At 36.2% G+C, this 25,675-nt stretch overlaps 5 protein-coding genes and 1 long non-coding RNA gene across 6 annotated transcripts; 5 read left to right on the forward strand and 1 right to left on the reverse strand.

Annotated features, from left to right (window-relative positions):
* Window positions 1-2,244: 2,244 nt before the first annotated feature.
* Window positions 2,245-5,745, forward strand: LOC116019160. Its single transcript, XM_031259281.1, has 2 exons — window positions 2,245-2,662; window positions 3,628-5,745. The coding sequence occupies exons 1-2, from the start codon at window positions 2,278-2,280 to the stop codon at window positions 4,410-4,412; spliced, it is 1,170 nt and encodes a 389-aa protein (XP_031115141.1). The 5' UTR covers window positions 2,245-2,277; the 3' UTR covers window positions 4,413-5,745.
* A 346-nt stretch (window positions 5,746-6,091) lies between these two features.
* On the forward strand, window positions 6,092-7,441 carry LOC116019161. Its single transcript, XR_004098666.1, has 3 exons — window positions 6,092-6,187; window positions 6,511-6,639; window positions 6,738-7,441. It is a non-coding gene; the product is annotated as an uncharacterized LOC116019161 (long non-coding RNA).
* Window positions 7,442-11,429: 3,988 nt separating this feature from the next.
* Window positions 11,430-14,757, forward strand: LOC116020506 (probable mannitol dehydrogenase). The gene is made up of 5 exons (XM_031260976.1): window positions 11,430-11,527; window positions 12,334-12,447; window positions 12,984-13,497; window positions 14,026-14,179; window positions 14,591-14,757. Exons 1-5 carry the CDS (start codon window positions 11,430-11,432, stop codon window positions 14,755-14,757), a joined length of 1,047 nt encoding a protein of 348 aa, XP_031116836.1.
* A 2,718-nt stretch (window positions 14,758-17,475) lies between these two features.
* Window positions 17,476-20,450, forward strand: LOC116019865 (probable cinnamyl alcohol dehydrogenase 9). Its single transcript, XM_031260223.1, has 5 exons — window positions 17,476-17,669; window positions 18,027-18,140; window positions 19,195-19,708; window positions 19,819-19,972; window positions 20,085-20,450. The coding sequence occupies exons 1-5, from the start codon at window positions 17,572-17,574 to the stop codon at window positions 20,285-20,287; spliced, it is 1,083 nt and encodes a 360-aa protein (XP_031116083.1). The 5' UTR covers window positions 17,476-17,571; the 3' UTR covers window positions 20,288-20,450.
* A 1,057-nt stretch (window positions 20,451-21,507) lies between these two features.
* On the forward strand, window positions 21,508-23,134 carry LOC116019867 (citrate-binding protein-like). Its single transcript, XM_031260225.1, has 2 exons — window positions 21,508-21,819; window positions 22,570-23,134. The coding sequence occupies exons 1-2, from the start codon at window positions 21,538-21,540 to the stop codon at window positions 22,954-22,956; spliced, it is 669 nt and encodes a 222-aa protein (XP_031116085.1). The 5' UTR covers window positions 21,508-21,537; the 3' UTR covers window positions 22,957-23,134.
* Window positions 23,135-25,004: 1,870 nt separating this feature from the next.
* Window positions 25,005-25,529, reverse strand: LOC116020507 (egg cell-secreted protein 1.1). Its single transcript, XM_031260977.1, has one exon. It carries the CDS (start codon window positions 25,527-25,529, stop codon window positions 25,005-25,007), a length of 525 nt encoding a protein of 174 aa, XP_031116837.1.
* Window positions 25,530-25,675: the final 146 nt, after the last annotated feature.

Consider the following 25,675-nt stretch of genomic DNA (forward strand, 5'->3'; position numbering starts at 1 on the left):
ATATATATATATATATATATATATATATATATATATATATATATATATATATATATATATATATATATATATATATATATATATATATATATGGAAGAATTCAAGTGCGGGTATATCTCTTTATGCAATTGTGCGATACTCACCTTAAGCATTAAAACAACACACATTAAGTACACAAATCACGCACCTTAAGCTAAAACATAAACCACGCACCTAAACTTTTTAAATGATGCACATTCAGTTGAGAATACACTACGCAGCTTAAGTACACAAGTCACACACGCACCTTAAGTATACAAGTTACGCACCTTAAGAACACAAACCATGCACCTAAGGTTTTAAAATAACACTCCTTAAGTTCAACAACTCACGCACCTTAAGCATACGTATCACGCACCTTAAGAAGGAAAAAATATACCTTAAAGAAGAAAAATCACGCACCTTAAGCTTTACATTCAGACACCTTAAGCATACAAATCATGTACCTTAAACATACATATCACGCACCGTAAGAAGGAAAACAGCGCACCTTAAAGCAGAAAAAATCACGCACCTTAAGCATACAAATCACGCACCTTAAGAAGAAAATTACGCACCTAATCTATTAGTAGTTGATCTAATAATACAATTAGTTGTTCATGTGCGAAGAAACTCCCAGGTAAGAAATAGGTGATATATTAGTAGTTGATCTAATCTAGACCAACGGCTCATAATGAAGGAAAATACAATTAAAAAGAAATATAAAAATGTGCTTCCTAACAACCGGATGTGAATGGTCTCCTCACACTATTGTCGAATGGTGCACCTTAAGGTTCGAACTTATGCACCTTAAGTTTCTAATTGGCGCACCTTAAGTGTCGAATTGATTCACCTGAAGTGTCAAACTTATGCACCGTTGAACTGATGCACATTGAGTGTCGGACTTACGCACATTAAAAGAGAGACATTTGTTAAAGTATTAAGGACGTTTTGGACAAATGTTATATTTAGCATCGTTTCTCCTTGATGTTTTGGACAAATACCCAAAACGTCCGTAATGCTTTAATTAAATAATAATAATTCTTTCAAGAGAAGCCTCAGGCCTGAGGCTTTTATTTCCCTGCCCATCCAATTCGGATGGGCAGTATAAGTGGGCATTGAACTCCCGTTTTAATGAGGGAGCTCAACGCCCTCTTCTTTATTCTTTTTCGATGTTGGATCAAATTTGATTGCACACCACTTTTTTTTCTTTTTTTTTTTTAAAAAAAATTATTGTTGTTGTTATTAGTGTACTACATACTATCTTGATGATGATGTAGAATATGAAACTTTGTAGACTAAATTTTTATTTATGTGAGTGGTGTTTGCTAGGAAGGATTTTGTATATGTGTGTGTATGTGTATATATATATACACTAATAAAAAGTCATAGAACGATCGCCAATTTTCTTTGGAAACAAAAAAAAAAGGCGTTATCTTTTAATCATTTACTTTCTAAATTTACTAAATAATTACTAAAGACATACGGAGTAATACATAAAAATATAATAATAAATATTTAACTATAGTTAATATTTTAAATAATTAATTTTTTGGTAATATATATAAATAACAAAAAGGCTAAACTTGTTCAATAATTTGATCAATTTAAAATTGAATTACCGTGATGGTGAAATTGTTACCTAATCAACTAAACTAATACTTTGATTGTTTCAATTAATTGGTCGAATAAATCAATATTTTATTATGTATAATATTTTATATTATATATTTGATACAACTATCTTGTACAAAAATTGTACTAAGAGGATGACTCGTAATGTACAAATAATAGGCTAATGTGGTTAGGAGTAATAATTCAATTAATTTGATTAATTTTGAATCAAACTAACTGAATTTTTATTTTGAAAAATTGTTACTTAATCAACAAAACTAAATTATTCTTTAACTAATTCGATTAATTGGTCCGTAACCAAATTTTATAATATAGATAATTTATTTTATATTATATATTTGATATAACCATATTGTAAACTATATTTTATAAATTGCTAATACATTCTGCTGGTCAAATTCGTTAATACAATCCATTATTTGATAACCGCTAACATAATATGCTGGTCAAATTCGTTAATACAATCCGTTATTTGATAACCGCTAACATAATAAGCTAGTGCTGACCGCCAATAACCAAAGAAGCCCTAAATATGGTGGGATAAAGAAGGGTTTTAGGCCTCTTTCCCCTTCCACTAAAACCCCACCGCGCAGACCGACATTTGGGGTCTGAGTTTCCTCTCCCATGACGCTCCGTCATCTCCATTTCTCTCTCTCAAAACCCCAATCTATGAAACCCCTTTTTCCAAGGCCCATTCCCGCCATTTTTCAAATCGCCAATTTCTCCAACGCCCCATTTCACCCCTCCCACGCCACCTCCTCCTCTTCCCGCCGGCACGAGGTGGAAAGCCGGCGTGTTAAGGTCTCGGTATGGTGGGATTTCGAGAATTGCAACTTGCCGACTGGCTCCAACGTGTTTAGGGTGACCCAGGGCATCACTGCCGCCATTAGGGCTAATGGGATCAAGGGTCCCATCCAAATCACGGCTTTCGGAGATGTAATGCAGATGTCGCGGGTTAACCAGGAGGCCCTTTCGTCTACGGGAATAAGTTTCACTCACGTCCCTAATGGTAAAACCCTCTGTTCAAACTTAGCTTGCTTTTTATAGCTCTTATTGATTTATTTGTTGATGTATGCTTTGAAAAATTAGTCTGGTAAATCTTGGAATGTAGAAATGTAGATATTATCTGCTACTTATGGAAACTAGAGGTGGCCGCCTTTCCCTTCATCTGGAGGGTCAAAACCGAACCATACACTATTTGAACCAAACCTGAACAGTAACCATATGAAAGGTTACATTTAAGTTTTGGTTTAAGACGTGAATAGGTGAATATATGTTGTATGTAGTATTTCATAATACTAGTAGTCTCATCGACTCATAGTATTAAGTATGGTGCAAATTTGCCCACAGCTCAATTGGTCACATGGTTAAAGTTTGAGAAGAATGATCAGGGATTGAGTCTCACCATTGAGAGCAACCTCTCAAAGTGAGGGGCTCCTTGTGCGTAGCAAGCAAAGGTCTAGCCTCTATGCTTGGCTGAGTTACCATAATTTACATCTTCTCAAATGCTTTGTCTGGGCGTCAGACGGGGGGCCTTGAGGTTGGCGATTCACCTTTTGAGAAGAAAGTATGGTTCACATTTGAGTTAATTACATGGTGCAAAACTTTAATAAAATAAGGTTTACCGAAGGTTCATGAACAAGAACTGGAACCTTTGGTTCATGAACAACTAAGGAACCGTATATTAATGGTTACAGTTCATGCTATTTATGAACTGTGAACTGAACCAAATCCTGGCCACTTCTAATGGGAATCGGTTTCCCTCATTTCCCAAATGGTAAAACTATCTGTTCAAAGTTAGCTTACTTTTTTTTATAGATATTGATAGGCTGCTTTGTTACGCTTTCTGGTGTTTAAGGTCACAAAAAGATAATCAACTTTACAGTATTTTATGACTCCTTGTTGAGGCAGTATCCTGTAACTTTTTCCAGTCCCAACCATTTCAATTATCAAAGTTCTTTTTACTTAATTCAGGTGGAAAGAACAGTGCTGATAGGTCCCTTCTTGTGGCCCTTATGTATTGGGTTTCCCAAAATCCCCCGCCAGCACACCTTTTCTTGATTTCTGGAGATAGAGATTTTGCCAGTATTCTGCACCGGCTAAGGATGAACAATTATAACATCTTGCTTGCTAGTCTAGAATCTGTGCCCAGTGTTCTAAGCAGTGCTGCTAGTATCATGTGGCAATGGAATGCTCTAATTAGAGGGGAGAACCTCACAGGAAGGCATTTTAATCAACCGCCAGACGGTCCCTATGGTTCTTGGTATGGGCATTTTAAGTCACCTCTTGAAGACCCTTTTGTGGCTATGGAGCAGCCAACTCTTTGCTGTACTCAGGAGCCATCTAATTCTAATTCAGAATTGAAAATTCGACCGATACCAAAAGCTGTTCAGAAGCTTATCCTTCATATCCTTTGCTCAAAACCCACAGGAATTTCAAGTAAAGAACTTCGCTCAGAACTGGATAAAAGCAATTTGAGTATAGATAAAGACTTGTATGGGTATAAGAAGTTTTCTTGTTTTCTTTTAGCCATGCCACATATTTTGAAACTCCAATCTGGAAATGATGGCCAGTTATTAGTACGGGGTGTCTGCTCAAAGGCTTCTGAACAAAATGGGGGTATTTCCAGAATAACTGCGGCGGGAGTTAGTAATGCAGGAGTACCAGCAGATTCGAAGCCACAGTCAGCACCTAGTCCGTACTGTGTCCCAAAAATGAAAACTTCAAAAAATTTGCAAAAGCGAGAAAAAGTGAAATAGCGTGCAATGGAAGTACAGGAGCCTTTACTGAAGGTGCAGCAGTCCCCTAAAGGCAGGAAATTGTCCAGTACTGAAGTATGCTTTTCCTTCTAAAGATTTGGCAGATCCCCCTTGAAAATGTATATGTTACAGGGACTAAAGCCACGGGAAGTCAGTTGCTTATTGCAAAGGACCACAGTTCTGGGAAAAGTGGTTTGGGAATGTTAATGAAGAAAAATCTAATGGCTGTGATAAATTTCTGGTAAAAAGACATTGAGAATGTGGATGTGAGATCAACAAGTCACTCTGAGGCCTGTGTAATTTTGGATAACTCAGGTTCGGAAGCTGGTTAAAAATTTGCACAAAGTAAGCAAGGTTCTGAAACACAACGAGGTATACTCAAAAAGTTTCATTTTGAAAGGATATGGTGGCATCATTTTTAGATGCAGTACAAGGTTCAGCCCTTGTTCTGAAGCCGAGGACTAGGTAGTCCTTTAGTAGCTTACTAATCCGCCAAACTGCATGTAAAATAGTCTAAGAGTTCACATGTAGTCTGATGCTTGGGTTTATAACAGAATTTCCTTTTGAAAATTTTGTAGCAGTGGCTCACTGGTTATTACTCCATTTTGACTGTATATCAAGCTGCAGATGGCACAGAATCTCCAAAAACAATGCCCTTTTCTTGGACTTCTCCGTGAAAATGATCTTCATCTTGTGGACTTGCTCATTTCAGATAAGAAATTGGTGGAAGAAATCTTTTTCCTTCGAACTCTCTTGATCCGCTGGTGGAAGTTCCCAGCAGAGCTGAATATCATCTTTCTGGATATAAAACTCACAACTGATTCAGAAAAGTCTAGAGAACACGGTGGAAAAACACCAAAGTTGTTAAGACAATAGTCACTGAATCTGTACAAAGGAACTCCATAGGCAAGTCTAGAAAAGAGAGAAGCTTTTGTATGAAATTGTGAAGGAATACCCTGATGATGCCTGCAATAAGAGTAGAGTCCACTCATATTTTCCCTTCTGGTACATTTTCAGCTAGCCCCAATCTACCCACTGGGTTGAAGCTTAAACAAGGTAATGTGCTAGTGATAATGTTCCAAAGAAGGGTGATGATCTTGGCTCTTTCTGAGCAGAGGTAGTTGAAGAAGGGTGAAATGGAGCTGTGGAGAAGATGAGCAGACATGATTTTTGTGTTAAATTAATGTGTGCAAAGGGGAAGGGGAGAAGAGTGCCATACTTTTAGTGATTGCTGTAGTTAATGCCAAATAGTAGGGACTAGGGAGATATTCTTTGGCGATGCAACAATATTCTTTGGATAACCTAATTTGGAAATAAATTATGCTATGGACCATGGTCTACTTGTAAGGTCTACTATTAATATAATTTTTTTATTATATTAAAAATTTTTAATAAACTAAATGTTCATTTTTTAAAGGTGTGCATTTTTTAGTATACTATTAAATAATATACTTTCAATACACAAATAATTTACATTAAGCTCACAACATATGTAACCACAAAAGTATATAATTATTTATTATCAAATTTAAATACTCCGTAGTTAATAATTTAAACCAATTTTTACCGAATTAGACCCCCACTCTCCTCCCCCAAAAAAAAGACGAAAAGCGAAATAAAAAGGAATAAAATTGAAGGATAGAATAGAAAACAGTCCATATTCACTTCTCCTTCAACAGAAACAGAAAGAGAGAAAATGGCAGAGAAAGACGACGACGTCACTGGGCAGCCAGAGATTCCTCCGACATTCTCTCTTCTTTTAACTTCTCCCGCAGGTATATACATCAATATAATATTCGTATAAATTTCTTCATTTCTTCATCGTCTTCGTATTAAACTTTTAAAATACTCCGATCCGTCTGTCCATTGTTAGTACTGAGATAATATGTTGATACTCGGTGTAAGTTCCGATTGTAAAGCGGCGAGATGCATTGCCGAAGAATATTTGGTAAGAGACGATCAGCGTGTTCAATTTTTTTTTTTAAATAAATTAATTAATTTTTAAAATTTTAACAGCAACGTCACTAGCTAATTTGATCTATATTCCGTAATTTTTTTTAATGTAAGTTTGAAATCTATGCTCCTGATTGTTTGGCAGAGAAAATGATCCTGATGATGTGACTATCAAAATTCAAAATACACTATTGTGGTGTTTGCCACTTTGATCTGCATACTGTGAAGAATGACTGGGCCGGGGGTTCTCAATCGTGAATTATCATTCTAAAAGGTTAAGAATTGTTTGCTTTTCAGGCAAATAGATTGAATTAGTCTTAAATCAACCACGGATATATATAGTAATATATATGTATGTGCTTATTCTTTCAGGCTGCTACAGGTACAATGGATTACATTATTGATACTATTGCTGCTGTCCATCCCTTGGCTCCACTGCTCAGTTTGCTGAAGATGGATTATGGCAAACTCATGACCCTTGGCCTGCCAGAAAATCCTCTACAATTGGCTGTTTTCCCCTTAGTTGCAGTTTTTAGGTATCTACTTACTCAGTAGAGAGGGTAGTTCATTCATATCTTATTTAAATTATATAAGGAAGTTCAAATGAGAACGAGATCTTCAAATAAAAAAGTGATAACTGATTATATGGTTCATAAATGATTTAGGGTTTTAGTAAAGAAAATAAGTGGTCATATTTATAATATTGTACATTTTAAGTTTACAATATTTATATAACTTATGTCGCTCTTTATCATCAATCTTAACCAGTCAACCGTTGATCTATTTAAATTGATGGATCATATTAGTCTTATTTTTTACATGGGAACATGCTCAGTTCTTGAAATGTCATAATCTATGAATTATGAAATGTTGATGTACTACATGATTTTACATTGTCTTGGACCTAAAACATGACAATAACCAATGGATTAGTTTAGGACAAAAAAAATCCATCTGACGTAAAATGTTTGAGAAGTTTTGATACAAAATTTTTTGAGAAGAGTTGTGGATTGAAGTTTGTTTGGGAGTGCTTTGTGGCAATGTAGAGTCATGTTGTGGATTCGTTGGGGAGATGATTGTATAAATAAAAAAACCGCCTCCCTTTCTAGGTGTTTTTTTTTATTTATACAATTATCTTCTCAATGAATCTTACAACATGACTCTACATTACCACAAAACACCCTCCAACAAACTTCAATTCACAACTCTTCTCAAATAATTTTGTATTAAAACTTCTCAACATTTTACGTTAGATGATTTTTTTTTTTTTGCCCTAAAGTGATCCCTTGGTTATTGTCATGTTTTAGGTTCAAGATAATGTAAGCATCATGTAGTACATCAACATTTTATAATAGATTATGGCATTTCAAGTAGCTCCCATGTAAAAAGTGAATACTAATATGATCCATCAATTTGGATAAATAAACAGTTGAGGGTTGTTGAAAAATGAACGGGGTTAATTTTATAAACATTGTAAAATTTAAAAGTTTACATTAATTATTAAATTGACCCCTTATTTTTAAAATTTAAATTTTCAATCATTGATAATTTTTTATGAAAGATTATGATTAGTCTTTACTTGTTACAAGATTATTCTCATTTGAATATCCTTACATAATTTGAATAGGAAATGATGAATAATGAACTATCCTCACTATTGAGTATGTAGTTTCCCTAAAAGTAGCAGACTTGATAATGGGGTTTTGTGACCCATTTTTAGGCATTTGAATGGTGAAAACATTTTAAATATAACTACTAGAGAGTCCAGCTGAAATTATGACTAACAACATAGATTTTATCAAAAATTCAAAATAGTAAAATAGTACAAAGCATACATGTTGATCCAATGATATGTTGTTGCAAATAACTTCAATTCTAAATATTGTTTATTAGTGATTGTATAGTTGGTGCATCATATTTATACGAATAATATAATGCTAGACGTGTATTTCATCCACAAAGTATAATCTCTTGCATATTTTATTATTATTTTTGAAATATAATCTCTTGCATATTTTTGTTCACATAATAAGCTTTCTTTGCCAAGCTTGACTATACATAGACGTAATGGGTGTATTGACAATTTGACAGATTGAAATGGAATCTTTTTCATTGTCATTTAGTGAGAGAAAATACAAGCACAATTACAACTATAGTATGCACATCTAATGTAGGATTGGACTTCAAGCTAAAGGGTTGTTTACCAAAAGTGAAAAAATGAAAAATTATTTATTAAAATCAATTCTTTCATTTTCTAAAATTTCCCTATTCTCCAACTTTATATGTACAATTTCGGAGAAGCCCAATTTAGACTTCTCCAAATAGAAGAATGGAGAAACATGAGTGAACAATGCTGCATTCCAAGATGTCACTGGTTTGAATCCTTGTGAGCACAATGTTTTATTGTTGTTGCTGTTATCATCATCTTTGTTGTAGAAATGTACAAATTGTATATGGGGTAATTGTGTTTTACGCTTTTTGTATTATAATCAAACTATGTACTAAAATGATTGAAATAGTAAACTACGTACTAAAATGACTGGGAGCAAAGACCGGCGAAAGGCTTTTCATGTTTCACCTTTAAATGTTTTCCCTACATTCTATACCAAATAAGAAAACAAAAAAAATAAAAATAAAAATAAAAAAGACATCGAAAGGTTTTTCACGTTTCACCTTTAAATATTTTCCCAACATTTTTTTACTAAATTAAGAAAAAAGAAAGAAAGAAAGAAAGAAAAGGAAAAAAAAAAAAAAAGACAACACATTCTTTACCAAATAAAAATAATAGAAAAAAGACAGCGAAAGGCTTTTCACGTTCCACCTTTAAATGTTTTCCCAACATTCTTTACCAAATAAGGAAAAAAAAAAAAGACAACACATTCTTTACCGAAAAAGAAAAAAAGATAGTCAAAGATTTTTCACATTTCACCTTTAAATATTTTTCCAACATTCTTTACCAAATAAGGAAAAAAAATAGAGCGAAATAAAGAGGAAAAATTTGAATGATAGAAAGAAAGCAATCCATATTTAGTTCTCCCACCTTCCCCGACTTTTCACGTTTCACCTTTAAATATTTTCCCAACATTCTTTACCAAATAATGAAAAAAGAAAAAGACAGCGAAATAAAGAGGAAAAAAATTGAATGATAGAACATAAAACAATTAAATGATAGAATAGAAAACAGTCAATATACAAGTCTCCTCACCCTCCCCTTTTTTTTTATAATGGAACATGATGGAGTCTCCACTAACCAAAAAGAAAAAAAAAAAAAAAAACATGTTTCACCTTTAAATATTTTCTCCAACATTCTTTACCAAATAATGAAAAAGAAAAAAAAAACAGCGAAATAAAGAAGAAAAAATTGAATGATAGAGAAGAAAATAGTCCATATACAGTTCTCCTCCCCCTATAATGGAACATGATGGAGTCTCCACTAACAAAAAAAAAAAAAAAAAAAAACAGTCAAAGACTTTTCACATTTCACCCTTAAATATTTTCCCAATATTCTTTACCAAATAATGAAAAAGAAAAAAAAAACAGCGAAATAAAGAAGAAAAAATTGAATGATAGAGAAGAAAATAGTCCATATACAGTTCTCCTCCCCCTATAATGGAACATGATGGAGTCTCCACTAACAAAAAAAAAAAAAAAAAAAAACAGTCAAAGACTTTTCACATTTCACCCTTAAATATTTTCCCAATATTCTTTACCAAATAATGAAAAAGAAAAAAAAAACAGCGAAATAAAGAAGAAAAAATTGAATGATAGAGAAGAAAATAGTCCATATACAGTTCTCCTCCCCCTATAATGGAACATGATGGAGTCTCCACTAACAAAAAAAAAAAAAAAAAAAAACAGTCAAAGACTTTTCACATTTCACCCTTAAATATTTTCCCAATATTCTTTACCAAATAATGAAAAAGAAAAAAAAAACAGCGAAATAAAGAAGAAAAAATTGAATGATAGAGAAGAAAATAGTCCATATACAGTTCTCCTCCCCCTATAATGGAACATGATGGAGTCTCCACTAACAAAAAAAAAAAAAAAAAAAAACAGTCAAAGACTTTTCACATTTCACCCTTAAATATTTTCCCAATATTCTTTACCAAATAATGAAAAAGAAAAAAAAAACAGCGAAATAAAGAAGAAAAAATTGAATGATAGAGAAGAAAATAGTCCATATACAGTTCTCCTCCCCCTATAATGGAACATGATGGAGTCTCCACTAACAAAAAAAAAAAAAAAAAAAAACAGTCAAAGACTTTTCACATTTCACCCTTAAATATTTTCCCAATATTCTTTACCAAATAATGAAAAAGAAAAAAAAAACAGCGAAATAAAGAAGAAAAAATTGAATGATAGAGAAGAAAATAGTCCATATACAGTTCTCCTCCCCCTATAATGGAACATGATGGAGTCTCCACTAACAAAAAAAAAAAAAAAAAAAAACAGTCAAAGACTTTTCACATTTCACCCTTAAATATTTTCCCAATATTCTTTACCAAATAATGAAAAAGAAAAAAAAAACAGCGAAATAAAGAAGAAAAAATTGAATGATAGAGAAGAAAATAGTCCATATACAGTTCTCCTCCCCCTATAATGGAACATGATGGAGTCTCCACTAACAAAAAAAAAAAAAAAAAAAAACAGTCAAAGACTTTTCACATTTCACCCTTAAATATTTTCCCAATATTCTTTACCAAATAATGAAAAAGAAAAAAAAAACAGCGAAATAAAGAAGAAAAAATTGAATGATAGAGAAGAAAATAGTCCATATACAGTTCTCCTCCCCCTATAATGGAACATGATGGAGTCTCCACTAACAAAAAAAAAAAAAAAAAAAAAACAGTCAAAGACTTTTCACATTTCACAAGATAGTCAAAGACTTTTCACGTTTCACGAGACAGTCAAAGACTTTTCACGTTTCACCCTTAAATATTTTCCCAATATTCTTTACCAAATAATGAAAAAGAAAAAAAGACAGCGAAATAAAGAGGAAAAAAATTTAATGATAGAATAAAAAGCAGTCCACAGAAAGAGAGAAAGTGACAGAGAAAGAGAAAGATGGCGACGTTGCCGGAAAACGAGCACCCGCGCAAGGCTTTCGGCTGGGCTGCCAGAGATTCCTCCGGCATTCTCTCTCCTTTCAACTTCTCCCGTAGGTATATTTACATCAACTAGATTTGGTGGAGAAGGTGACCAGCTGCCCACCAAAGAAGACGACTGACTGTTGATCGTCTTCTCCGATGGAGAAGGCTGGAGAAGGCTAGTGGCAATTTAATTTTTTTTAATGGCCGTGAACCGTGGTCACCGGCCATAATTTGAACAGTAGCCAATAGGTTATCGGTAAATCATTCTTAATTGACTCATTTTGACAAATTCAAGTGTTTAATTGCATTTTTTTTTAAATTCAGGAGCCTATTTGTACCTTTTTTCCTATTTAATAATATTATAGCTTAAGCAGTTCAGTTGGCTCCCGATAGCTCCTATCTTTCGAATAAGGTGTGAATGATCTTGAGAGATGAGGCAAGAGAATTTCACATTCTGTGAGCAAATAATATTATCCTTACTTTCACCTAATTAAAGCTCTTCATCTTTCCTCATTCCCATGAATCTACCCGTGCCACAACTTACCTAATATCATTATTGCTTATTATACATATTGGTATTTTTATATGAAAAAATAGAGTAAAATTTGAAAAAAAAATTAAAAAAAATCATATTTTATAAATTAGAGATAAATTTCATTTTTCCAATGAAGAATGAAAATGGAAAATAAAAACACTTTTTTTTAAGAAACTAAATAAGCCCTAAATGGTTTTCAAAAAAAAAAAAAAAAAGAAAGCCCTAAATGCTTGAACTTATTTTACTCCCCACATTGTTTATTTCTATTTGCTGTTCTTTTTTGTTTTTTAAATGCAAGTATGTATTTTCAAGCTTGAAATCTATGCTCCTGATTGTTTGGCAGAGAAAATGGTCCCGATGATGTGACTATCCAAATACACTACTGTGGTGTTTGTCACTCTGATCTGCATTTTGTGAAGAATGTCTGGGGGATCACAAGATACCCAATTGTGCCTGGGTATGACATAAAAACCTTAAGCTTATTGAATCTTTTGCATGCTTCTTGATTTGGATATGATATGCCTTTTAATTTTTAAGTGATGTTATCAACTTGTTTAGAGTAGGGGTGTCTTTGAAGAGAATAAGAGATTGAACTTTACTTGGAATGAATTGACAAACCAGCCAAGCACGCTCAGATGACATGTAGTGACTCCCCCATATGGGAGGTCATTAGATCGACCCTTAGTGAAGGTAGTAGGCGCTAGTTGGGCGGTAGGCGGCGACCTATAAGGGCAAGTTAACTCGGCCCAGTTAGGCAGGCCTAATTCGGTCAAGTCGGCCGTCAACTGGATCCAGTTAGGCCCCTAGGCAGACGCTTAGGAAGCAATTCGCCTAGACCAGTTAGGCGCCTAGGTAGATGCATAGGAAGCAATTCGGCTCGGTCTAGGCGGGGAATTTTGCAACAGTGACTTCAACAGGTTGAGAAAGTATAGATGAACAGATACTACAATCTAATAATAACTTTATATTTGAAGTTCAAACTTCTGGGTGCAGGCATGAAATTGTTGGCATTGTTACCCAGACAGGGAGTAATGTTGAGAAATTCAGAGCTGGTGACCGAGTTGGTGTTGGTGTGATGGTAGGATCCTGCCTGAAATGCAACATCTGTGAGCAAGATTTGGAGAGTTACTGCCCCAAAAAAATATTCACCTATGGCTCCAAGGATTGGGATGGCACAGAAACATATGGTGGTTATTCGGACAAGATAGTTGTTCATCAACACTTTGTGCTTCGTTTTCCTGATAACCTGCCTTCTGATGCTGGTGCACCTCTGCTCTGTGCTGGTATCACCGTATATAGCCCGATGAAACACTACGGGATAATACAGCCCGGGAAGCATCTAGGCGTGGCAGGACTTGGCGGGCTTGGTCACGTTGCAGTAAAATTTGGCAAGGCATTCGGGTTGAAAGTAACAGTAATCAGTACTTCACCGAGGAAAAAAGACGATGCCATTAATAAGCTTGGAGCTGACTTTTTCATCGTGAGTACTGATCCTGCCCAGTTACAGGTAAGCGAATTGAATAATCATCTTAAATAGACTGAAGAGCATATTACCGAAATGGTCCCTCGACTATTGTGAAATTATCAATTTGGTCCTCGACAATTTTTCGTGCCCAATTAAGTCTTTCGACTTTGAAAATTTTAACCAATCTGGTCCTCCGTTTATTTTGTCGTTAAACATCCGTCAAATCGGGATCAAATTGGTAATTTTTCTATAGTCAATGGACCAAATTGATAATTTTCTATAGTCAAGGGACCAAATTGGTAATTATCTTTCACTGAATGGTCCCTTGAATATAGCAAAATTATCAATTTGGTCTCGATTTTAGCGGATGTTTAACGGCAAAATAAACGGAGGACCAAATTGGTTAAAATTTTCAAAGTCGAGGGACTTAATTGGGCACAAAAAATTGTCGAGCATCAAATTGGTAATTTCACAATAGTCGAGGGACCATTTCGGTAATAAACTCTAGACTGAATTATTAGTGTTAAAGCAACTGCGGGTTTATGGTAATGTATGTGCTTATTCTTTCAGGCTGCAACGGGTACAATGGATTACATTATTGATACTATTGCTGCTGTCCATCCCTTGGCTCCACTGCTCGGTTTGCTGAAGATGGAAGGCAAACTCGTGACTCTTGGCCTGCCAGGAAAACCTCTGGAATTGCCTGTTTTCCCTTTAGTTGCAGGTAAGATAGGTTACATTATCCTGAACACTTTAGTTATGTGGTGCATCGCCAGAGCCGGTCCTGAGCAAGGGGATTGGGCGACAGCCCAGGGCTCATGTTTGAAGGGCACATTCATGATAATAAATATTATTATACTTATAATAGAAAATAAAAATTTAGAATAGATGAAAACTGACGTGGGAGTGCAAGAAGCCGAAAATCTAAACCTAATCAAATAACTTAAAATGACTGATTTCTCTGTCCATTCGTCTTCTTCAATAATTTTTTTGCAATTTCAATCAATCATCTATTCGAAATAGGGTTTTTTTTTTTTTTTTTTAAATTTCGCCACAGGACCTATAAAATGTTTGGATCGACTCTATACATGGCATCGTTTTGATTGATCCATCGTGCAATGCATCTCTTTAACAGGACGGAAACTTATCGGGGGAAGTCAGTTTGGAGGAATAAAAGAGACACAGGAGATGCTAGACTTTTGCGGGGAACACAACATAACAGCAGATGTTGAGGTGATCCGTCTGGACGACATTAACACAGCCATGGAACGTCTCGCCAAGTCGAACCTTTGTCTCTTCTGATTTTAGATTTACTGATTCTACAACTAGTGTAGCAATTACCTAGTAGGGTATAGGTCAATTTAACTGTTCACTAGTCTAATCCAAGTTTGGAATTATTTATATATGATCACACTTGTGTGAGACTGTCTCAAGAATTTTTATTCGAGATTCGTGAGACGGGTCAGGTCAACTTATGGACCTTAAATGTAATGACACTCCAAGACATTGAGGAGTATGATGAGAGAAATGCAAAATTATTTTTAAAAATACAAGAATTTAGTTGAAAATGACTTGCTGCTTTTAATCTATTATGCAAAATAATCAAATTGACAACTTATATAACAATTGTGAGAATTGAGAAACCATATATACACACACATATATGGAAGGGTACTAACTGTTCATATGCTAAAGATATTTATTTAAACAGTTAGAACTCATTAAGCTGAACTATGAAACTCATTAAGCTTAGAAGAACTACGAAATACTCGGTTTAGAACCAAATAAATAACTCAGTAAGACAACCAAATCATTTATTCATTTATCCTATAGAGCTTGGAATTAATGGGTATAGTATTTACTCCAAAATTTCTCTCAAATACTTAACTGAACTAAGATAAAGTTGGCCATTTACTAATACAATTCCAATCAAGCGAGTAAAACAATAGGATAAAACTTAATCCGATAAAGCATTCACGGTGTTGACATCATATTCCCATAAAACTCACTTAGCAATGCAACATGGGATTAGTAGTAATTAACTCACAAAGCATCAATATTCAAATCACTAATTACAAAGCAAATTAGTGATAATAAAGAGTAAGGAGAATGGACAATTGCCGTATGAATATTGCTACTGCCCAAATGGGCTTGTGTCTAAAACATAGCATGACTAAATAACTAATTGGGCTAAAGGTAGTAGCAAACACCGTTTTATTAACTAAACTAACATAATAATAATAATAATAATAATAATAATAATAATAATAATAATAATAATAATACTAAAACGCCAAACAAAACTAATTATTAAAATAAATAAAAGAATATATAAAATTAACTAAAACTGTAAATAAATTATAAAAAGAATTTTCAAAAATTAATAATAAAAATGTTTATCACCCATTGTGGTTAACGGTTATGCTACCAATCTTATCCACAAATTTGTTAGTAGGCGTGAAGAGCTCAATTAAAGAGAAAAAGAATGAGAGTAAAGTCGAATTACAATAAAATTATACCTCACAATTGTTATACATTGTCAATTTGATTTTTTTGCGTAATACTAAAAATTATACCTCACAATTGTTATACATTGTCAAACCGCTAAAGATGATGTTTGGTTATCAGCAATTTGCTACAATCTGTTAAAATCCCAAACGCTGCTATTAGCATCGTTTGAAGAAGAATTATTTCTTCCCCACAACGCCCTCCCTTATTAAAAAAAAAAACGGGATGAACTACAAATAAGTCATTGTACTATTTGGGAACAAGCAATTAAGTCATCAAGCTTGAATAACCCTCAAATAAGCCGCTGAACTTGGAAAACAAAGCAATTAAGCCACTAAAATCGAAAAAGATAGCAATTAACCCATTTTTAACATGTCATTTGAATTTTCCGGACACCAGCGACATTTTTCGGCGATTGGCGACGATCGAGTCGCAGCCGATCGCCATCTCCGGATAATTTTTAAGTTTAGTATTATTTTAAGAAGAAACTTTACCACGAACAATTGTGTAGTGCGATGACACTTTTGTTACAATTTCAAATGAGTGGTCCCAAAATTGAATCTCGGTTGGTGGTATCAATTCAAAATGAAATATGGACAAATACTACTTCGTAGTAGAGTTTGTAGTACTAAAAAATGGTAAATAATTTAAATCAATTCTTTGTTGTAAATAATGATTGTCGAAGACCGGTAGCAAGATAACAATGTTGCACAGGTGTGCTATTGATGTAGGTTGGATATTAAAGGGGAAGGAAGAGTAGTGTTCTGTGACGTGTTAACAACACTGCATTACAAGTATTTTACGACTAGGGTGTCGTATACTTCCGACATGCACACACAGAACCAATATCGCAAAGCTCAGACTTTGAAACGGGAAAAAAGAAAGCAGATCAATTGTTTTCGGTGTTTTGAGAAGGAAGGAGGGTGTTATTTATATAGTAGAAGATATAACAATCCCTCTATTTTCAGCCATAGGCGCGCGCAAAAATAGCGCACAAAGGAGAGAACAAAACCACACATTCTAGGTAATTGAGGGAGAATGGCAGTCACACCTCACACGTGTGCGAACCGAATCAAGCAAGCGGGCGACGGCAACATGCTTGTGGTTCCCCTTTATTTCCTCTCCATAACTCTTCAAACTCCTTCAATAAGACTTAGACTTATAAAGAAGACATAGAGGAGATAGACAAGCAATGGGAGACAACAAGTAAAATTAAAAGGCTTTCACCTTTCACGTTTAAATGTTTTCCCAACATTCTTTACCAAATAAGAAAAATGTTTAAATGTTTTCTCACTATTCTTAACCAAATAAGAAAAACTGAAATTTTTTAAAATGTTTTCCCAACATTTTTTACCAAATAAGAAAAAGACAGCGAAATAAAGAGTACCAAATAAGAAAAACTGAAAAACTTTTAAATGTTTTCCCAAAATTCTTTACCAAATAAGAAAAAAGACAACGAAATAAGGGGGGAAAAAATTGAATGATAGAATAGAAAACAGTCAATATTCAGCTCTCCATCGCTTTATAATGGAACATTATGGAGTCTCCACTAACTACAAATTCCTTCCACAAAAACAGAAAGAGAGAAAGTGACAGAGAAAGAGAAAGATGGCGACGTCGCCGGAAAACGAGCACCCGCGCAAGGCTTTCGGCTGGGCTGCCAGAGATTCCTCCGGCATTCTCTCTCCTTTCAACTTCTCCCGCAGGTATATATATATACATCAACGATTCGTGTTAAGTTAACGTAGTATCTTCATTTCTTCATCGTCTTCGTGTTAATAAAATACTCCGATCCGTCTGTCCATTGTTAGTACTAAGATAATATCTCGATACTCGGCGTAAGTTCCGATTTTATAGCGGCGGGATGGCGGAAGAATGCTTTGTAAGAGACTTCTTCGTCTCGGCCGAGACAAACAGGATGTTCAATTCAATTTTTTTAAAAATTTATTTCTATTTGTTGTTCTTTATTAACTACTGGTTATTCCCTTTTTTTTTTTTTTTTTTTTTTTTGATGCGAGTATGTATTTTCAAGCTTGAAATCTATGCTCCTGATTGTTTGGCAGAGAAAATGGTCCTAATGATGTGACTATCCAAATACACTACTGTGGTGTTTGTCACTCTGATCTGCATACTGTGAAGAATGACTGGGGGTTCTCAAGTTACCCAATTGTGCCTGGGTATGACATAAAAACCTTAAGCTTATTGAATTGCTTTTGCATGCTTAGTTTTGGATGCTTCTTGATTTGGATATGATATGCCTTTTAATTTTTAAGTGATGTTATTAACTTGTTTAGAGTAGGGGTGTGTGTGAAGAGATTGAACTTTACTTGGAATGAAATGACAAACCAATATGGACCTATAAATATTTGGAGTGTATAATCAAGATCAAGCTTTTGGATTTGAATTATTGAATATGAAATCCTGATCTTTCCTTTATCTGAATGCTTTAGTTTTATTGCTTTATCTCTTTGCTCTTGAAGTGTTACTTTCTTGATGTATTAAGGAACATAATACTGTAGTTATTAAAATCTCATTGTGCCAGCTCACGCTATGAGATATATATATATATATATATATATATATATATATATATAGTGAATTTACATAAAAATGCAATATGTGTGTAAGGCCTAGATTACTTGGAAAGCGTTTAATGGATTGACAGAGAAAGAGTGTGGGTGATGTAGAACTGAGATAGAGGGAGAGAGTGTTTTATGATGATGACAAAATGGTGTTTCATCACTTTTTGTAATGCATTATAGCTTTTGCATTAATCAAGGCTTAGAGGATGCCATTTCAAGGCACTTCACTACTGCAAGAAGTGATGGTATTTCTTTTGAAATTGGAAATGCTACATTCTATGATATTGATGCTTAGAGAATGAACAGAAGAGGTGAGGTTCTCGACAAAGAGAACTAAATGCAGAAGTGCCATACAAGGCTGGCCTATGGCCTTCTTTGTGTAGTTTCGCATTTTCACATTCATGTTGATTGTGTTAAATTGAACTTCTTGGAGTAAGAAGTAGGTTGAATGCTGTGTTTGATATCTCACGGTGAGCAGGGGAGAGGGTAGCTTACTAGCTTCTCCAAGTGTGAGTAGAAACATGAGAGCATCATTAATTTCATAGTGGGGCAGTCTTTCAGTTGCTGTTATATGTATCAAGTATTGCCACAATTCTGCAAAGCTTGGATTTATTAACTTTACATTTGAAGTTCAAACTTCTGGGTGCAGGCATGAAATTGTTGGCATTGTTACCCAGACAGGGAGTAATGTTGAGAAATTCAAAGCTGGTGACCGAGTTGGTGTTGGTGTGATAGTAGGATCCTGCCTGACATGCAACGTTTGTGAGCGAGATTTGGAGAGTTACTGCCCCCAAAAAATATTTACCTATGGCTCCAAGGATTGGGATGGCACAGTAACATATGGTGGTTATTCGGACAAGATAGTTGTTCATCAACACTTTGTGCTTCGTTTTCCTGATAACCTGCCTTCTGATTCTGGTGCACCCTTGCTATGTGCTGGTATCACCGTATATAGCCCAATGAAATACTATGGGATGATAGAGCCCGGGAAGCATCTAGGTGTGGCAGGACTTGGCGGGCTTGGTCATGTTGCAGTGAAATTTGGCAAGGCATTTGGGTTGAAAGTAACGGTCATCAGTACTTCACCAAGGAAGGAAGATGATGCCATTAACAAGCTTGGAGCTGATTCTTTCGTCGTTAGTACTGATCCTGCCCAGTTACAGGTAAGTGAATAGTCATCCTAAAAAGTTAAAAATTGTTTACTTTTCATGGAAATAGATCGAATTAGTGTTAAGTCAACCACGGGTTTATGGTAATGTGCTAATTCTTTCAGGCTGCAACGGGTACAATGGATTACATTATCGATACTATTGCTGCTGTCCATCCCTTGGCTCCACTGCTCGGTTTGCTGAAGATGGATGGCAAACTCGTGACTGTTGGCCTGCCAGAAAAACCTCTAGAATTGCCAGTTTTCCCTTTAGTTGCAGGTAAGATAGGTTACATTATCCTGGACACTCCATTCTTGTGTTTAGTTATGTGGTGCGTCGCATCTATCATAGCGTTTTGATTGATCCATCCTGCAATGCATCTCTTTAACAGGCCGGAAACTTATCGGGGGAAGTGACTTTGGAGGAATAAAAGAGACACAGGAGATGCTAGACTTTTGCGGGGAACACAACATAACAGCAGACGTTGAGGTGATTCGTTTGGATGACATTAACACAGCCATGGAGCGACTCGCCAAGTCTGATGTCAGGTACCGTTTTGTCATCGATTTGGCAAGCTCCCTACCTGCCCAGTAGTTTGTGATTGCTGCAATGAAATGCCATTGAGTTTTACCATGAATGTAATTGCTGAAATGAAGAGTACTATTCTTGAACTAAACCTTGCTGCACTAGTGTTTGTCTTGTGACATTACATTGTTCTACTTTTTACAATAATGGAGATGCCATCCTATTTAGTTCACGAGCCTTTGTTTCTTCTGATTCTGACAACTAGTGGAGCAGTTACCTACTAGGGTGTAGGTCAATTGAACTGTTCACTAGTCTAATCCAAGTTTTGCATTATTTATATATAATATAATATGGACTATGAATGTGGAAAAAATCACAAGCTCTTTCAATATGAGCTTGGGCAATTCTCAATTTCTCATCCTCAAAAGGCCACACTCTATTGATTAGACAATTTTTTTGGGGTACACCCGAGGGGCCCAAAGGTCCCAAATTAGTAAACGCTTATAGTGGTAACACTCCTGGCACCCTTTTCCATCAAAGTCTTGATTCCCTCCGGGGATTGCTCTAAGATTGTAGTACCCTATTCCGTAGATTGTTCAAGATTAGCTAAATAGTCAGCACACCGATTCCCTTTCCCGAGAATATGAACAAAATCGATTGTTTGTGATCAATGTGTCAGCTTCCATTCCCGAGAATATGAACAAAATCGATTGTTTGTGATCAATGTGTCAGCTTCCAATCTTGACTCGCTCTCATTTCTTATGGCTTGGAGGACAGTGTGAAACATGGTCTACATTGGAAGGTGTATTAGTGCTAAATGCTTATTTTTAGTATATTAAATGTTCATTTTTAATGTACGAAAAAAAATATTTTTAGGTAATATATATAAAAATAAATTTACAATATATTAAAAATGAATATTCAGTATATTAAAAATGAACATAAACGTTGGTCCACTGTATAATGATAGGAAAACATAGAGTTTTTTGTGTTCAAGTCAAACTATGAGCTCATTTTACCTTAATCAGTTGATCACAACCTATTACAAGTGGTTTTTCACTTTGATAGTATCTCATATCAATTTTGTAAAAAATATGAAATGGTAGAGCTCATTTCAAAAGACTAGTCCAAAGAACCTCTTAAAATATCACTCCACAATCTCTTATAAAATCAACATACATGAAAATTAAAATTAAAATTATATTATAATATTTGGGAATGGACTCTTTCTTTGAGTTTAAGTACCGACCGGTTTCATTAGAAAGATTGAGATAAATAGAGGAAAAACTACTCCCTGGATTGAGCAAACCTCTACTCTAATGGCTTCTACATCTCTTTTCTCTCTGGCTGTGATATGGCTGACCATTTTTGAGGCAAAACTACTATGGATGCTTAAAGCATGGGAGCCCATTGATCCCACACAAGGCTTTCTTCCTGTCCCTATAAACCATTCAAACTTTGAGATTCAGAGGCCTTATGATGTGCCAGAAGATCAACGCTACAGATTCATCAATGGAGTTCACAAGCTCTGGGTTTTCAAGACCGACAAGCCTCATACTCCAAGTAGCCGAACAAATCCTCGTACTGAGATCCGTATCCTTGTAAGTTTACCTAAACACAGATTATTTAACACAGTTATTGTGATTATGGATAGTAATCTTTTGTTTCGGGTGAAGAGCAAATCACCACCATTACAAGGGCATGGTTGAAAAAATTATTAAGTGTCTAGACCGGGTGATTAATCAGCTCCTAAGCGTTTGTGTATTTTTTTAAATATGTTTTTTTTTTTTTTAAATATTTGCTACTACCACCAAGATCTGCACCGACGGCTGCTCCGCCCGGGCTCGCGCCCAAGGTTTTGCAGCGACCACCAATATGTTTATTTTTTTAAAGATTATTAATTATAAGATATTTAATATTGTAATAGTTAATATTAAAATATTAAATATTAACCTAAAAAAAAATAAAAGTTTGAAGCAATAGCTAATTGGTTGACTAGGCAGCTTAATCCGTGCCTAGTTGGAGCCTAGGAGGCATAGGCTTAAGCATCATAAACCACCGATTATGATGATAATCCGTGCCTAGTTGGAGCCTAGGAGGCATAGGCTTAAGCATCATAAACCACCGATTATGATGATAGGCTAGGCAGTCGGTCAGCGCTTAGGCGAGATTTTTGTAACACTGCTCAAGGGTATGCACGTGATATATCCTGCTTTATGACCTTAGCTGAAAAAGGACTACAAACTAACATCGGTTACTGAGAGTAGAACTTGTAATTTTATAATTACCAAATCAACAGCCTGATCAAGTTAAGATTATAGATAGTAATCTTGAATTGCATATTGGATTAGGGATACAATTATGCTGTTGGGGTTTGGCAGTTTGAAGCGTATGGATATGTTCCAGGTGGGACTTCTGGGGTGTGCATAATGCAAGTGTTTGGTGCAGAGAGACACGCCACGACCCTGATGCTCAGAGTTTACGACGGCGACCTCTACTACTTCCGAAAACCGGCCATAGTTCCAAGGATCTGTGGGCGGTGGTTTCGGCTAAACGTGATCCACGATGTGGATGCCGGTAGTCTCAAGGTTTATGTGGATGGAGTTCTGGTGCACGAGGCGGCAGGAAGGGGAGGGAATATGCATTACTTCAAGTGTGGGGTGTATGCACAAGATAATGGGTCTTTCTATATGGAGTCTCGCTGGAAAGAGATTAGGGTTCTCAAGAAATACGTTTGAGGATGGAAACATGCCTACTATTCAATAATAAAAATAAAGTTTAATGTACATAAATATTAAGCTACATATGCATAATGAAGAATGATGTTGACCGATAGTTATGCTTTCTTGAAACGATGTTGTTTTAGACCAGAGTTCACCTTATAAGATGCATTATGGTCCACGATATGATGATTGATCAATGCTTGTCATTTGCAACTTTTTTAAATGATAAATATATTCTGTGACACTTACAATTGAATTTGTAGGCACACGTATGAATAACATGTTGAGAGTTGAGACACATATTTAGAAAACAAATATATATGTACAGAGTTGACTATATTGAATTGAATTGATTTTTTTAGGATTATATCATTTTTACACGTAAGTTTAGTTAAAGTGATTGTGTCACATTTTATATAATGAGTTTTTAGTCAATACAAGTTTATATAATACGGAGTAATTTGGTTTTGCTTAATCTAAAAACAAAAACCACAATAATTCATAATGTATTGAAATGTAAAATGACAAATTAAGACAGTAAAGTGTGAAATGATCATAACTGCATGTAAGCTCACTAATCAATAATCATGGAGTTTAATTTCTTAGGTGCCCCTAATTTATATAGATTATAGATTTCCTGCCCTGTTTTCAAGGACCTTCCTGAAAAGTGAAACCGCCAAAACTGATTTCATCTCTCTCCCTCTCTCATTTTTCTGTTGCTCCTAACCAAGCAATGGCTATTTGCCGGCGCCGTACTACTCTCTTCCTCCCCATTTTACTCTTCCTCCTCGCCACCGTCGCCGCCGCCGACGATTCCGCCGTGGATGATGCTGATTCCGGTGTTCCGCAAGAGCTGGAGGCAATGTGCACAGTCCTAAGGTCCAGTGGCTACAATCTCTTCTGCAATGCAATCGCCACTTCGGACCTTCAAGTCCAACTCACCGCCAACGCCACCGTCGGATTCAGTTCCTCCATAATAGTCGCCGCCGGCGCCGCATTCACTCTCTTCTCCCCTAAAGACAAGTTTCTCTTCACACTCGACATGGCCTCCGATGCCGCGGATTACGTCGCCGCTCTCCGTTACCACATCGTCCCTAGCCGCGCTCTCGCCCTCTCCGACCTCAAAAACCTCTCCTCCCCGTTTCTCGATACTCTCCTCCCTCATTACAGCATTTTGATCTACAAATCTGAAAACGCCTCCGTTACTGTCGACGGCGTTATGCTCTCGGATCCGGATCTTTATATCGGGTCGAATATCGCTGTTCACGGACTCGATGGAATTCTCTTGAGCGGTTATAGCTCGCCGAACGATGACTGCGACGGAGAGAATGGATCGGCGCTTATTTCATCGCCGGATGAGGTTAACGCTCATCACATTTGCCTAAACTTCTCGGCGCCAACACCGGCCTCGACACCAACATCGGCCTCGACGCCTGCGGTACTAACACCGGCCGCTACGCCTACTGTACTACCAGCGGCCCCGATTGCTAGGGCACCAATACCGGCCGTGACGTCTACTGTACTACCAGCGGCCCCGATTGCTAGGGCACCAATACCGGCCGCGACGCCTATAGTGCCACCACTTCCTCCGACCGGAAAAAGAGGAAAGGTTTCAAGACGTTCAAAGCGTGGGAAGTCCCATCGCCGGGGAAGTAGAAGCGTTCCCCGGAGAGACCGCCGCCGCAATAATCAGACTAAGGCGGTGGAAGATTTATCTGTAGATTGAATTGATGAGCATCACTATAGTCTGGATATTTCCGAACTTCAATTTGGTGTTTTCACACTTTACATTTGCAGGAAGTACAAATCTCTTCTAATCTCTTTGTTTCTGTAAGCAAAATCACAAACTACACAATGTAGATCATTGATGCAGAGCTTTGCTAGATTGTTGCAAATATGGTGATTAATCGCATAAATTTTACCATTGCATAATGTTTTTCAATCATTTCTTACACCGCATGTAATCACTAACTGACTATCGATGAGATTATAAATCAATAATTCTCGATCATATTATTGATTATAACAAGCATTGTTTTCATAGCAATGAAATATACATTAAACTACGGAGTTGTAGCGTCGAAGCTGAAAACGGAAGCGGTTGAATCGATAGGTTGAGGAGAAGGTTGTAGCCAAGGGGTAGGAGTGATAGGCTGAGGAGAAGGCGGCTGTGACGGCGGCGACGGCGGCGGGGCAGAGTGATCGTCATCGGCGGTGGCGTCGCAATATCCACGAAGAATATCAAACTCCTGAGTGGTCAGTCCAAGCGAGCCAAACACGGAATTGGCCCAGCAGTAATGATGAATAGTCCTAACGGCACGGCAACAGCCCGGCCCGAGATACTTCTCCCCGTTCACGAAGAACAGGATGACTTCGCCGGTGCACGCCCGCAGGGCGAACAATGACTCCCAGCACGTCGACGAACCCCCGCCGGAATCTTCCTCGTATAGCCTTAGACGCGCGCGAAGGGCGGTGGCACCGGAGGTCACTGACAGCGGTCGAGCTGAAACTGTGGCAAGCGAAGCCGCCATGGACAACAGGAAAACAGCTTTGATCATGAGAGTGGTAGTAGTTGCAGTGTGAGCCATTGTTTGATGGCTAAGGGAGGAGAGGTGGAGATGATTTTATAGGTGGAGGAATTCATGATCGGAAAGCGAAGAGTTGCATTGCCATAAATCTACAATCTGAGTAACTGAAAACTGTTCAAATCAATTACTGGAAGCCAATATATCAT

The sequence above is a fragment of the Ipomoea triloba genome, chromosome 5 (genome assembly GCF_003576645.1).
Source record: "Ipomoea triloba cultivar NCNSP0323 chromosome 5, ASM357664v1".
In the NCBI taxonomy this organism is placed as follows: Eukaryota; Viridiplantae; Streptophyta; class Magnoliopsida; order Solanales; family Convolvulaceae; genus Ipomoea; species Ipomoea triloba.

Excerpts from the sequence above, each read along its gene's own strand:
- LOC116019160 (XM_031259281.1), top strand. The coding sequence starts at position 2,278 with ATGACGCTCCGTCATCTCCATTTCTCTCTCTCAAAACCCCAATCTATG. Across the intron at positions 2,663-3,627 it reads TTTCACTCACGTCCCTAATG|GTGGAAAGAACAGTGCTGAT; the intron begins GTAAAACCCTCT and ends TACTTAATTCAG.
- LOC116020506 (XM_031260976.1), top strand. The coding sequence starts at position 11,430 with ATGGCGACGTTGCCGGAAAACGAGCACCCGCGCAAGGCTTTCGGCTGG. Across the intron at positions 12,448-12,983 it reads AGATACCCAATTGTGCCTGG|GCATGAAATTGTTGGCATTG; the intron begins GTATGACATAAA and ends TTCTGGGTGCAG. Across the intron at positions 14,180-14,590 it reads TGTTTTCCCTTTAGTTGCAG|GACGGAAACTTATCGGGGGA; the intron begins GTAAGATAGGTT and ends TCTCTTTAACAG.
- LOC116019865 (XM_031260223.1), top strand. The coding sequence starts at position 17,572 with ATGGCGACGTCGCCGGAAAACGAGCACCCGCGCAAGGCTTTCGGCTGG. Across the intron at positions 19,709-19,818 it reads CTGATCCTGCCCAGTTACAG|GCTGCAACGGGTACAATGGA; the intron begins GTAAGTGAATAG and ends TAATTCTTTCAG. Across the intron at positions 19,973-20,084 it reads AGTTTTCCCTTTAGTTGCAG|GCCGGAAACTTATCGGGGGA; the intron begins GTAAGATAGGTT and ends TCTCTTTAACAG.
- LOC116019867 (XM_031260225.1), top strand. The coding sequence starts at position 21,538 with ATGGCTTCTACATCTCTTTTCTCTCTGGCTGTGATATGGCTGACCATT. Across the intron at positions 21,820-22,569 it reads GTACTGAGATCCGTATCCTT|GGATACAATTATGCTGTTGG; the intron begins GTAAGTTTACCT and ends ATATTGGATTAG.
- LOC116020507 (XM_031260977.1), bottom strand. The coding sequence starts at position 25,529 with ATGGCTCACACTGCAACTACTACCACTCTCATGATCAAAGCTGTTTTC.